Raw genomic sequence first — 13,598 nt, 5'->3', positions numbered from 1 at the left:
TGATGCTATGATATCTTTGATTGTTTATTACTGTTGCTGCATGGATGCCAGGGTCTCTACTATTTTAATCATGGAATGGAGTAAGTGAATGGTTGTTTTTTATTCCAGGTTTGAGTGACTATTCCCACGGAGAGCTGGACGTCCTGGCTCAGGTGTTGGCCCAGAGTCAGGAGGAATACCTCAACAGTCTCAAGAAGGAAGCTGACAACAAAAGGTCATCAAACTCGCCTCCTCTTTCATTTGATTCTCAGGCAGAAATGTCTCATTCATTCTGTCTCAGCTCGTTAATGCGCTCCTCACCATCGCCCTGAATGTGTGTCTCAGCGTGTCTCCGTACTCGGTTCCCTGGGGCGTTGGGTCTCGGTCATTGCATGCCTCTAACCATACGTGAAAAATTACCTGTTTGACAACCTGTCTCTTATACACATCTAGATGTGTATAAGAGACAGCTGATACTTAATGTACAATCTTCCTCAAGACTCTCCCTCAAGTTCATTTTTGAGTCCTATTAGTAGATCAGGTAAGTATCCTGGATACCAGCATAATCTGCCAGGGTGCCAAATTATATGCCAGGGTGCCAAATTATATGCCAGGGTGCCAAATTATATGCCAGGGTGAATATTGCAAGATCTTGGGTAACGCATCAGCAGCAAAAGTTACGCCTTCAGAAGATCTTGCTAAAACATTTGAATTGAAATTATTTCATTTCAGATATTCACCAGTCTTTGGCCAACTATTTAGCAAAGAGTTGAAAATCTGGAAGACTGCAAGCACACATAGTAAGGTTTTTGGTTTGTTGGATGGATCAGGATGCAGTGAAGATTGTCTGAAAATCAGTTGCAATGAGTGTAAGTGTTGCAGTGTGTGGAGAGTAAGGGATACACTATCAAAGTGGTTAGCAGCATTTTCTTATTAAAATTACTTGGCAACGCATCTTGAAAATGGCTGGCTACATTTTGGGCTGAAAATCCATATCTTGGCATTTGGCAAGGTGGCAACGCAGCTTGCAAACTCTGCACCCTGGATTATATGCAGCATAATAAGGCAGCATTATCATACATAAGAAATTAGCTTAAATCTTGGGTAAATGAGGATATTGAATATGAACAGATTCTAAAAAATTTGTGGTTTGTTACTATGCTTGTGATGTGTGAGTTGTGACTGTATTCACTATCTTTGCTGGCTTTCTTTGGATACATATATATGGCTTCGAAAAAAAGTATCACTGTTGAACTGTTTTTGTTATGTTTAGCACAAATTTGAAATACAGTAAAAATGGAATAAATTCATGAAAGAAAATTTTGCTGCTGCAAAACTCCATTGTTCATCTTAAAAAAACATGCATAGAATATATCTAGCTTTCCAGCCACAACTAGATTTTCCCTGCCATTTTCAAAATCACTAGTTAGCATTTTGCCCCTAGATGAATTACCTCCTATTTTATTTTTTATAAGAGTGCACAACTGGGCTGCAAAATTCCATATGTATTTAGAATTTGGCACAATGGAGCTGCAAGCCTTCATCAGTATTAAGTAGGAGATTTTAATTTGATTGTAAATTATATACATGTTTTTTACACTTGCAACCCATTCTGTAACATTATGCAGAGTTTTTCAAAAGTCACGTGCAAAACTTGTTTATGATCAATTTCCAAAAATTGCAACCAAAAATTTGCCCATTTCTTGTTTTTATGAATTAATTAAGCAACCCATATAAATGAGCAAAGTGTGATTCAGTGGTGGGCACAGTTCCGCTAATCCGCTAACCGCTAATTAGTGAAGCTAACTTTTTCCTTATCGGATTAGCTGTTCAGCTAACTTTGAAAACCTTTAGCGGACCAATTAGCATCCGCTAACTGGCAGTCCGCTAAAAATGTTTTAAAATCTCTGATTTAATGCTAAGTATTGTAAGCCGTGTGCCACGCCCACACTGACGGCTGACTACGTCATCAAAATATTCGTCAGCCAATCACGTCTTGTGTTACTGGCAGTAACACAAGACGTCCTATACTGCAGTCCTCTGGTGGACGTAATGCTGGCAGGCATCACGAAAAGGTTTGGGTCCCTCCTAGAAAACAAGGAGTGCCAGCTGGCAGCGGCCTTCCACCCTAAGTTTCGCCTGTTCTGGCTGGAAAAGCATAATCACAGCCATCTCAGCAGGGTACAGAAGGCCATGGAGACCGCCGTGGAGACAGCCCTGAGGGAGACCGTTGAGGAGGGCAGCAGCACCACCAGCAATGACGAGGATGGGGAAGATGACTTATTCAGCAGCATTACTCAGCCCATGGAGTGCAGGAGGAGCCACGTGTCACTGAAGTCCAAGGCACAGAATTTGGTGAAGACCTGGCTGGAAAGCAGCTCGAAGGAGGAATTGACTGACGTTGCCTTCTTGGGCGAGCAGGTTTTGATGAACCTTTTCGTTAAGTACAACACAGCCATCCCATCCAGTGCTGCAGTTGAGTGCCTGTTTTCCTTAGGCTAGGACATCTTGAGTGCCAAAAGAGCCACCCTGTCAGATGCCAACTTTGAGAGGCTGATGTTCATGAAGGGCAACAATCATCACCTCGAGGAGATGAAGGCGAAGGGCAAGCTAGAGTAAAAGGAGTGTGTAACCCTGGTGTAACCTTAATATTTCTTATTCGTTTAATAAACTGTATGTTGAATGTCAACTACTGCCTAATTTCATTTGTTCATTTAATTATTTATGTTACGTACATCTTGATCATCATCTGATCATGGCATGCTACATCTTTGCTGTTGCAGTAAAAAATGGGGGGCCACCCCTGGGTTTTACCCCGCGTCTTTCGCGTATTGATACTTGTATCTTTGCAACTTTATACTTAGTACCGGCGAAACGTAGACGGAGGTAAAATGTTTACTTTTTTCCTCATAACTCGGCAACCCCTGCTCCGATTCAGTTCAAACTTTTTCCACTGCCTGCCCAATCGTTTTTGCCAACTTTTCATGTAGGTCTCGATCCGAAAAAATTTTTTTTTCATATTAAAAATGTCTTTTCAGTTAGCGGATTAGCGGTTATCGAAGCTAACTTTTAGGTTAGCTGTGCCCACCACTGGTGTGATTTATAAAAACAGTGAAATGTACCACAACTTTCTGACAAGCATGGGTATTGTTAAGTCATTCACAGGGGCTTTTGCCACCTGTGATGAGTGATTTTCCAGAATTGTTTTCAACCAGTGTGATATTAGGAGCTAAGTATACCCATGATTTTGGGATTCTAGCTAGTTGCTGCAAAAAATTCTCAAAATTGAGCTGCCTACTATTTCCCTCTTCTTGACAAAAACTCCACAATAACTGGGAGAGCATTTTCAATTTTAATTGCCTCCTTTATCAGTTGACCAGCTACATCTTCAGTTCATTGCCAGCTCCATCAGCTGGAAAAATGCAATGATACAGTTGTAGGTATATAGTACATGCAGATAAAGGTGACAAGGATACATGAACACCACAATTTAGGTTTCTGTGTCATACATTTTCTTTTAACATTCGTGTGTAATTCTGAAGCTTGACAGATGGTTATGTTATAGATGGAATGATGGGCAAAGCAAATGATTGGTGATTGGTGTGGGCATGGTAACTCACCTGCAGTAAAAAAGCCAATGCACATGATGAACTGTTTGGGGTAACTTTAAGTCTCAAATATGGAGATGTTCTGGCTAAAACGTTAACAGTTAGCTGAGTGCATTTAGGAATCAATTAAAATGATCTTAAAATCATGATGAATCAAAATTTTGCTCCAAGAATCTTTGCTGTGATTTCCTTCCTTTTATGCAAGGCCTGTGAGAAAATGCTATATTTTCTCAAATATCAGCATTGTATAAAATTTTCCAGCTAATTTGGATGTTTGAGTTATATTTCTAATTTTTTGAGCAATTTTTGTTTCAAAACTAAAGTATGCACACTTACTTGTAGGAGTCAGAAGACCATAAAATTAAAATTCATCATGAGTGTATTTTTCTCCATTTTGCGGAACTGTTCCCATAGCCATGGCATAAATGCCATTCATGCCTCTAAACTCAGCATGTATTGTGGCAAAAGTCTGCCCCTATGGACTGCAGTTGCATCTCTACACCCATCTTTTCTCAGGTATTGCTTCTTCATAGTCTACCATCCTGCTATTTGTACCTATATCACTTACACTTGAATCCATTGGCTCTTATGCCTCTAAATGAATATAATTTTTTTAGCTTACATATAGAGAGCTTTTACTTGATATTTGAGAGGAAGTTATGTTATGATATTCTAAGAGGCTGGTCAGTATTTTATACAAAAACTGATGCAAGTAAAAACATGTTCCATGTCTAATTCATCATAATTAGTACAGTGTGCAGCATCTAATAAGTTAGTACATAGTATAATTATAATAAAGAAGTCAGTACATCATAATTAGTATAGTGTTTTAGTTGAGGCCCTTTCATAAATCTTCATAGTACTGTTTTTAAATCAACATCTAGTGTGTTTAATAGATGACTAGGTAAATATATTTCTATGTTCAAAGCTTTTATTGCAAAAGTTCTCTGTTTAATGATAAATAAAAAGTATCTATTCTTATGTTCTCTTATCTCCCAACAGCAAGAGGCCTTCAATTCAGCCTTGCTGTGCCATGAGCTCCATTGTGTTACCCCCAGCCAAGCTGGGCAAGGCAGCGTCTTCAGATGAACAGTTGGAATTTGTATCTCTTTTTCCGGATGTTGTAAGGGACCTCTCTACAGATCCTGAATATGATGACATTCCTGAAGCTCTGAAATGGTTTTCTAGAGTAAGAGTCTTTATGTTTTAGGACTGTTGTATACACTCATTTTTATTATGTGTTTAAAATTAGCTTATCTTTTATGATTCTAAACTGATTTATCTGATCTTTAACCACCAGATAAATATCTGATCTTTAACCAGATATCACAGTTTACTACTGTATTCCTGAAACACTCATAAGCATTTCTTTTTAAAGGTTAAACATTATTAATTGATGCCATGGGTACCATTATACATCAATCTTTCATTTCTTGCTGTAGTGAGAAATTTTTAGTTGTATAATTTTTTTCTCAAATTAGGAAGTTTACAAAATAAAATGTCAATTTTATTTAAATTTACAAAGTAGGCACGAAAATCATACAAGTCCCTAATTTATTAAGTTGTCAGTTAAAAATATGCTCAATTTTAAGATGAATATAATTTATATTTAGGTGCTCCAGTACAATGTGCGGGGTGGGAAAATGAATCGTGGGCTTGCTGTTGGCATGTCCTACAAACTCCTGGCAGAGCCAAGCACCATCACACCAGGCACCATCAGACAAGCTCATATCCTAGGCTGGTGCATTGAACTGGTGCGTGTCTGCGCTTTGTTATTCTTGTAGTTATCATGTGTGTGCTTGTGAGCATTTATATATCCATAAAGCTTGGCTTTGGTTAGATATTTCAAGCTGACAATAATTTTCAACTTCTTGTTTCAAGTATTTATACATGGAGTGAGTAATTTGTAGTACCGTAAGACTGGTATATTATATATTTCAATAGCAAGTAATTTTAAATATTTTAAATAAGGTCACTTCCACAGTTCTTCCATCAAGTATAAAAATAAAATCTATAAAAGTATCAGCCGTAGATATATATAGCTTTACATCTTTGATTAACCCTTGTTTGCAGCTTCAGAGTTACTTCTTGGTAGCGGACGACATTATAGACAACAGTCCCTTACGAAGAGGCCGACCTGCATGGCATGTCAAAGATAATCGCGGTCTTGCTGCTTTCAATGATGCCATTCTCCTCGAGGCTGGAATCTATAAGATACTCAAGAAACACTTCCAGAATGAGCCATACTATACACGTATTCTTGAGCTCTTCCATTCGGTAAGTAGAACGTCATAATAAATACTACGTGAAACCCTTCAAGCCACAACTAGTAGGTATGTTGTAATATGTAATTGACCTCTTCTAATTGGAATTTGGAAGTTGTAATGTATATACGTACTTAACATCTTCCAATCCGAAAGTTGTTTGTTATTAAATATAATTGACTTCTTCCATTCGGTAATTAGAATGTTGTTATATATGCTTGGCATCTTTATATCGGTATTCAGATTGTTGCAAAATAATCTCGGCCAATCGTACTTAATAAACCACTTCTTCTTTTGGCCACTAAAGCATTTTCTAATCCCAATCTGTCAATAGAACGTACTATTGACAGAATAGAACTGACCGTCTCTTATTTGTGATCAGGTTTGCAGCCATTTTCAATTTGATGAAATACTGTGCAAATTCTAACAATCAGATACTAATATTTTTTTTTGTGAGACGGTGTTATTCGAGTTTCTTAATTAGCTAAAAAAATATTCTTTATTTGTACCTGTTATTATGAATTGATTCAGCCGTTATGCAAAGGTTTCTGCTCTGTGTAGAAAATTCTTTGTCCCTTTCAAACAAAATTTGTATGGCAAATTAAGGATCATTTTGATGGAATCACCACATCATCAGTCCATAATTTGTGCTATTGAAGACGAGGTACTGCAAAGACTTGTTTGTTCATCATGCCGGACTGTGGTTATAAAGTTTTGTTTCCTGTGCAGGTGACTCTTAAGACATCCCTAGGCCAAACTTTAGACCTGCAATCCAATCCAGGCGGCAAGCCTCAGCTGGATCAGTTCACCATGGATCGCTACAATGCCATCGTGCGCTACAAGACTGGCTTTTACAGCTTCTATCTACCTGTAGCACTCGCCATGTATATGGTAAGAGACTGAGTTAATAGCTACTTTTATCATTTCGTTCAACCACATTGAAGTTTTTAATTTTCAGAGATGAATTCCTTAGTTATTGAAAATTTAAAATTTACGGATATTAATTCCTCAGTATTAATTTTGGAAAGAAGATTCATGATTAAATATTCAAAACTTCTACATTCTGATTATTTTTGTTGATGAAAAAATTGTCGATATACCGTTTATAATAGAATGATTTAGTTTAGGTAGACTCAGAGCAGCTCTAGCTTCTGATGAGATTTCTTTGAGACGTAATTGCATAGATCTCGTTAAAGCTATTGATATTGTCTTGCTTGTATGATTGTATCTGCAAGCATCAACCGGTTCTCACACGCTTAGCTCATGTGTTTGCTGCTGCAGCTTAGTGAACTTGTATTCTTCAGCCTCAATTTTGAGTTAGGCTTGTTTTCCAAGTTATGTTTTCTTCTGTTTATTATTTTCAGATACATGTTTCGTTGAATGTTATTATGCTGAAACTAAGGAACTGAAGTTGTTGGCTTATGAACTTTTGAAGTGTTTGCTCTTTGTTACTTCTCACAATTTTTAGTCACGAGCATCACATCGCCTGTTATTTTTCTCTCGACAAAATTGTGTCGCCACATTCTGTTCCACCAATCATTTTTATTGGATTTCATTTCGTCGCTGATCTTTATTCAACTGATCAATTCTGGCGTGCGTTAAATGCTGTAAGTTCTTTAAGTCAGCGCTGCTGCCATGTCAGATTATTTTGGATTTAACTCCTGGCGTTTGTTCCAGGCTGGCATTTCAGACAGTGATCATGTTCGTGTGGTAAGATTTCTTGTGTTCACCTTATGTTCAAATTATATTCATGTTTTTTCTACGATTTGTGGTAATTTTCTTTTCTTGCTATATCTTTTGCACAACTTTTACGACTTTTGTCTCGATGTTGAAACTTGATGTATTATGACCTCCTAAAAGATTTGCAGTTTATCATATGAACGGAAAATTTCGCCAATTATCATTCATATTTATTTGTGATATGAATAATTTTACGTCACTCTTGACGGTTAATTTTTCCATTCATTCTTAACTAATTATATATCCGTTTCACATATGCCAGAGTATACCTAATATCCGTACTGTATACATTTCCATCTCACTTAATTCGTTGCCGGCCGTTGCCAATTCGTTGCCGTTTAGTAATTGGTTAAGTGGTAATTCATTAAGAGCAGGCATCGCTATACCACCACAAGTGGCAGCTGCTATCTTAGAATAAATTTCGATATGGCTGACTATAATATCGCGAGGAAATTTTACTTCTGTTTCCATTAATGATTTGTGATTTGCATTTCTTTTAGCAATCGCTTCCTAGTACATTACTTGGCACTAGAAAGTAAACTAGGCAAATTCATTTATGCACTGTGCCTTCATTGATCATCTAACGCTTTATTCTTACGTGTAGAATGATAGTAAGCTTGGCATGGATATTCAAATTGGTACGTAAATTGCAAAGCGCACTTTGTAATCTCTCTGGCTCTATGTTTTCCACCTTTCCTATCGCTTCAAACAATAATTTTTTTGCATAAATTACCTTATTATTGCCTCAAATTGTTATTCGGATCAAAAGCAAATGTTGGTAATGCACTCATTTCGCCGTTTGCGTATTGTTATTGCCATATTATCGCACGATTGCTCGCTATTCATAGCGCGGTATCATTTTGCAACCTCCTTACACACTTTTTTTTTTCATTGCGCTCTATAGTTAGAAGCATTGCCACTTCTTATTCTTTAGCACGCTTATATATTTGTAAAGGTGGAACTCCTAAGCACATTTCTGTAGCTAAAGATTGCATATCCAAAGCACTAGTAAATAATTTTTTAGGGCATTACTTTGATTATAATTGCAGCAAGATGTAATCCGTACACTCGAAGGTATCAAACTATTGCCATTCTAATAACTTACATTTGAATCGCGATATTTTCCTTGCAGGCTGGCATCACAGACGCCGAACTTCATCGACAAGCGCGAACCATCCTTCTTGAAATGGGCTCGTTTTTCCAGGTGAAATGCTCTAGCCGTGCATTTGCGATTTAAGAAATATTGAATGCCATAACGCTTTATTTTCTGTTTCACCCCAAGTTCTTTGAGTAACTTTTATATTTTCCTCGTATGAAATATCTAAGAAAGATGTAAAAATATGTATCTTTTCGCTACATGTACTACCGACTTTTCCAAACATTATTTTATTCTTGTGCTTATTGGGATCTAGATTGATATTATCTGTGCAGTTAATTTCTGGTCTCAAGTTATTGAGTTATTTTTTTTAAACTTTGTTTAAACCATATCTTGATGCTCAATATTTGGTATCGTTTCTTTCTGACACTTTTAATAGCTGCCAGGGTCAAGACAAAATATCGTCAGCTTCTACTACATCAATCCATTCAAACTGAAAACGTTCTAAAATCTAAATTATCCTAATCATTTTCAATGGTCAAACTTATATGTTACCGCTTGAACTGCCATATCCAAACTTGATTATCTTAATAAATTTGCTGCTGATATATAGGTTCAGGATGACTACCTGGACTGTTTCGGGGACGCGTCGGTGACAGGCAAGGTGGGCACGGACATCGGGGAGGGCAAGTGTACGTGGCTGGCGGTGGTGGCGCTGCAGCGCGCATCTCCCGCGCAGCGCGCCCTCATGGAGCAGCACTACGGCTCCAGCTCTGACAAGAGCGTCGAGGTCGTCACGACGCTCTACAAGGTGTGCCACTTGCACTCGTGTGCGGTATATTTCAACTCAGTTTTTTAATGGTGCCGCTCACGATGGGTGTTGATGACGTGTTGTAGGTGTTATGCACGAATTTGATCATTTGCTTATGATCTACCAAGCGGGTAAAGGTAATTTTAAACCTATTTTACGGCTCATGAGTTTTTTCTAATATACATCAGCTGGTTATTTTGACTGAAAGATTTATTAATGTATTAAATATTCTTGATGATTCTATTATTTGTGAAGATTCGACAGCAAACGAAAAGTTGTAACATTGCATTCATTGACATCCATGCACATAATTTACTATATTTACTCATTTGCCTATTCTTCTTCAGGAGCTGGGACTGCCGGCAACCTACCGTAGCTACGAGGAGTCTACTTATGCCCTTATCCGCATGCATGTCCAGCAGATCTCAAGAGGCCTCAACCACAAAGTCTTCTTCAAATTCCTCGACAAAATCCACCTGCGATCTGTGTGATAAAACCTTCGTTGCGACTCAACAGTTGTTGCATTCTGCCAAAGCATTGATTGCATGGCGGCAGTCTGTCGCCCCTTTATGGTCGATTGGGCGACCATCTGTCGCCCGTTCACAGCTGAACGTTCACCATCTCTTGAACAAACTTTTTCATGGTCGAGTTCAATTTGCTTGCCTGTTTTGTGACAGGCCATGGTTTTTGTTGCGTTGTTTGTAAATTTAATTGATGGTCACATATCGCTTGGAATTTTAACAATTCACGGTCACGGGAACGCACCCCTATTGTTAAGATAATGTTTGTTTAAGTTTAAACTCAAATTTGTTCTTCCAAATGGAGCGCACTCGTTTGATCTTCGTTACAGGACAGTCCATCTGGTTTTGAGAATTTTGTAGATCCACTTCTATCTGAACTAACTCGATCCTACATTTCCGCTTGAAGCTGCATCACTGGAGAATTTGTGGATGCGTTTGATTTTAGGACAATTAATTAATTATATATGGAAATGTCGCGTAATCATGGTTCACATGTTGGGAATTTTTGGTATGCTTGAGAGCCAGTATGTTGCAGTTCCTCTCTTATAAATATTTTTAGGCACGACTGATGCTTATTTTGCCGGGATTCCTGTGTGCGAATATCTTGCTTATCGTCTGCAAGTTTATACCCTTGCTAACCAGCGTTTGGTGCCTCCTATGCTTTTTGCTGCAACCTCTGTGGTAGTTGTATTCGATTTCATCAAAGGATTTGATAAAAACTAAAATTTAACACACTTTCAAACCCTTGAGAGCCCTGACTGCCAGATTGTTTAGCCTTGTAACATATAATTGCAGCTTCAGGTACAGTCTTTGATTCACTCGGCCTACATTTTTTATGCACAAGTCTACAAATACAATAAATGGAGAAGCACTAGAATCGTTCGACGCTATTTCTCGATTTTAAAGATTAATTTTTTTTGTGTTAGGTTCTTTTCTGTTCTCATTGAGATAATTTACTGTCAATGATATCCGTTTGAGAATTTTTTGCAGGTATTGAGTAAACAAATGTTTCAATCTTCTCTTGGGTGAATTCCTAACATTTACTACTAGCACGCCGAGCGTTTTCTCGTGTCGAGACATTTTCTTCCACAAAGAAGCCTTTCAGATAACTCGTTTAGTCATTTAATATAGTAAACGCGCAAACCGTCATAAATTCGCTGATTTTTTTTATTACTGTAATCCCATTTCCAAATGCAATTTAGTGAGGTGTGCCACCACCGTAAGTTATGTATTCTAAGTTATGTATTGAGTTAAAAACCAGTCTCATTATTTGCCTGCCGTGTAAATTATATTCTTACATTAACTAGCAGAAATGTGCGTTATTATCTGTGCTCTTGATAGCGCTCCTTCTAAATCTTTCTCGCAGGAAGTATAGATTGGTTGAAATAATCTGAACGAAATAAACTTACTTTGGAGCTTTACTTTGCAAATGAGAAATTCAGATAACTTTACAGGTTTGTATGCAAGTAAATGTGCGAGTGTTTCGAATCTATATTTGATGCTCTCTTGGTTTTAAACTTTAGTACCCTCACTCTTAGTTATTGTTAATCTAATTTTCCCGCCGTGGTTTTTCGCGTGCACCTCATGCTCGAGTTAAGTGTCTGGATTAAATCTCGTATCGGGATGGATTTTATGCCTCGGGTACAAAAATCGTTGTGTCCTCTTGTCTTCCATAGGTGTTAAGTTCCCTTTTTAGTTGTGCAGAGTTGCGTTAAAAGTTGTTTCATTAGATCTAAATCTGTTACTTGAATTATACAATTCTTGATCAATTATTTTATTTGGTGTCGCAACTGTGTATTTTCGTCAAATTGCTTCTGTCCTAAAATTATCGTGAAGATCAATTCCTTTCTTTTAAAATGAAAATTAGTTTTGGTTTGCTTGATGTGTTTGAACTATTTCGTTAAATTATAATATTATCATGTGTACGGCATTCCTTTGTTACGTGGTGCTATTTCTTTAGTTTAAATTGACATAAGTCTTAATAGATTTAGTGATGAATCAAAAAGAAGTTTTCTTTCCTGTCCCAGTGAGGTCGTCGGTTTGAAGTATTCGCCTCTGGATCTGACAGACTCCAGTTACCCAATATTCTTGGGAAACGAACCGGCCCTTACTACTGCATCGGGAAGGTCCCTAAGATTGTAACATATTTTTCTGTGATTTTCTTCCTCGATTGATATTGCCATCAACCATTGCATTATCTCACAGTTTTTTTTATATTTCTTGATGATTCTGGGAATTACAACGGATTCTCAATACCAACATGACATTAGGCGAGAGTTTTTGTCACAAGGATGCTTGGTAAGAACTGAAATACTTGCTTAAAAAAGATATATAAATTGAGATATTTGGGCAATAATTGTTTTTTTAGCTCCGTAGTGTCCATTCCTGATGTAGAAATACTTGACTGGAAAGTTGGTAGTATGCATAGACCCGTGTTCATTCACTTCATTGTTCACGCTTATTGCTCCCGTTAGTTGATAAGAGGTTCTGAGCATGTTAGTGATGTTAAGATGTGCAGTTCTACTAGTCGAAGTATGGGCAGATTTTTGTGGTATTTTGTTCATAGGTGCACATTATTATTAAGATCCCTGGTAACTGATACTAGTACTTAATTGGCCTCAATAAAATTTGTAAGGTATTATTACTTATTATTCCATACTAAATGCAAATTTAACTATTGTACGCCTAGGTCGTCGGTTTGAAGTATTCGCCTCTGGCGAATACCTATATAGACGACGACGGAGTTTCCTGACGACGTTGCAAATAATTTCAGTTCTTTTTTGAGCAGTTCTTGAATATCTTCTCTCGTTTTACGTAGAAAATTGGGATACTGCCAACCTGAGAATTATTCAGGCGATTTCTGACGGATGTTTGTGCTCGTCAGAAGTGCCGCGGGATTTCGCGTTACTAGAGGGCAGTGACTGACTTCGGTCTCAGTTGTGGGGTTAATAATAATAATAATAATAGCGGTTTCAGCGTTTATAAGGCCGTAGGCCTGTCGCCGATTCTTAACATCGCAGAACATGCACAGCATTTTGCGATTTGGAACTCGCAACTCACTGCTACAATTCTGCTGTGCTTAACCGCCCGGCCTCCTCGCCTATTCTGACCAGAAACTGGCGCACAGAGCTGGAGCCGGATTATCAAAACTTCTCGTATCTCTTGATACGTACGTACAAGAAGAAACGAGTTAATGAAGTACACCCTAATTTCGGCATTATCAAAACTCTCGTACGCAAGACTCATCGCTGAAGAATAGCGGTTGTCAATCTGATCTAGCTTGAAAGTTTAAAGTTATCAGTGATAACAAAAAGCTTTCCGTTCATGGAATTGAATTAGTATAATTCAATCTGCTTGTTGGTGACACCAAACGTGTCGAAGCTTTATGCTTGCCTTCCTTATATATTGAATTAAATTTGCCCGATCTGTCCCGCTGTTGTGAGTGGCTTTCGTAACTGTGGATATAAATTAGCTGAAGTCTTATTACTTGATGGAGAAGACACCATTGAAGGCGTCGATTTAATACTGGGCTCAAAAACGGCTTACTGCCTACCCGAGACAGATGTTCTCTTTGGGTCT

The 13,598-nt window shown here is 37.8% G+C and overlaps 1 protein-coding gene across 2 annotated transcripts; it reads left to right on the top strand.

The window, feature by feature from the left end:
* The first annotated feature begins 3,395 nt into the window (after nt 1–3,395).
* LOC108666830 (farnesyl pyrophosphate synthase) lies at nt 3,396–12,658 on the top strand. 2 transcript variants are annotated; one of them, XM_018153760.2, is made up of 9 exons: nt 3,396–4,103; nt 4,590–4,776; nt 5,201–5,341; nt 5,661–5,864; nt 6,581–6,742; nt 7,529–7,561; nt 8,724–8,795; nt 9,301–9,498; nt 9,846–12,658. In XM_018153760.2, the coding sequence occupies exons 1-9, from the start codon at nt 3,961–3,963 to the stop codon at nt 9,987–9,989; spliced, it is 1,284 nt and encodes a 427-aa protein (XP_018009249.1). In that variant the 5' UTR covers nt 3,396–3,960; the 3' UTR covers nt 9,990–12,658. The 2 variants fall into 2 exon arrangements, with proteins under 2 accessions (XP_018009249.1, XP_018009250.1); XM_018153761.2 differs by lacking the exon at nt 7,529–7,561 and having other exon boundaries at nt 3,465–4,103.
* The last annotated feature ends 940 nt before the right edge of the window (nt 12,659–13,598 follow it).

The sequence above is a fragment of the Hyalella azteca genome, unplaced genomic scaffold, assembly GCF_000764305.2.
Source record: "Hyalella azteca isolate HAZT.00-mixed unplaced genomic scaffold, Hazt_2.0.2 contig14228, whole genome shotgun sequence".
Classification (NCBI taxonomy): domain Eukaryota; kingdom Metazoa; phylum Arthropoda; class Malacostraca; order Amphipoda; family Hyalellidae; genus Hyalella; species Hyalella azteca.
This window is presented reverse-complemented; position numbering and strand designations above follow the sequence as displayed.

Coding starts and splice junctions, on each gene's coding strand:
- LOC108666830 (XM_018153760.2), top strand. CDS start 3,961: ATGAGTGTATTTTTCTCCATTTTGCGGAACTGTTCCCATAGCCATGGC. Junction 4,104..4,589: donor CTACACCCATCTTTTCTCAG/GTATTGCTTCTT, acceptor ATCTCCCAACAG/CAAGAGGCCTTCAATTCAGC. Junction 4,777..5,200: donor CTCTGAAATGGTTTTCTAGA/GTAAGAGTCTTT, acceptor ATTTATATTTAG/GTGCTCCAGTACAATGTGCG.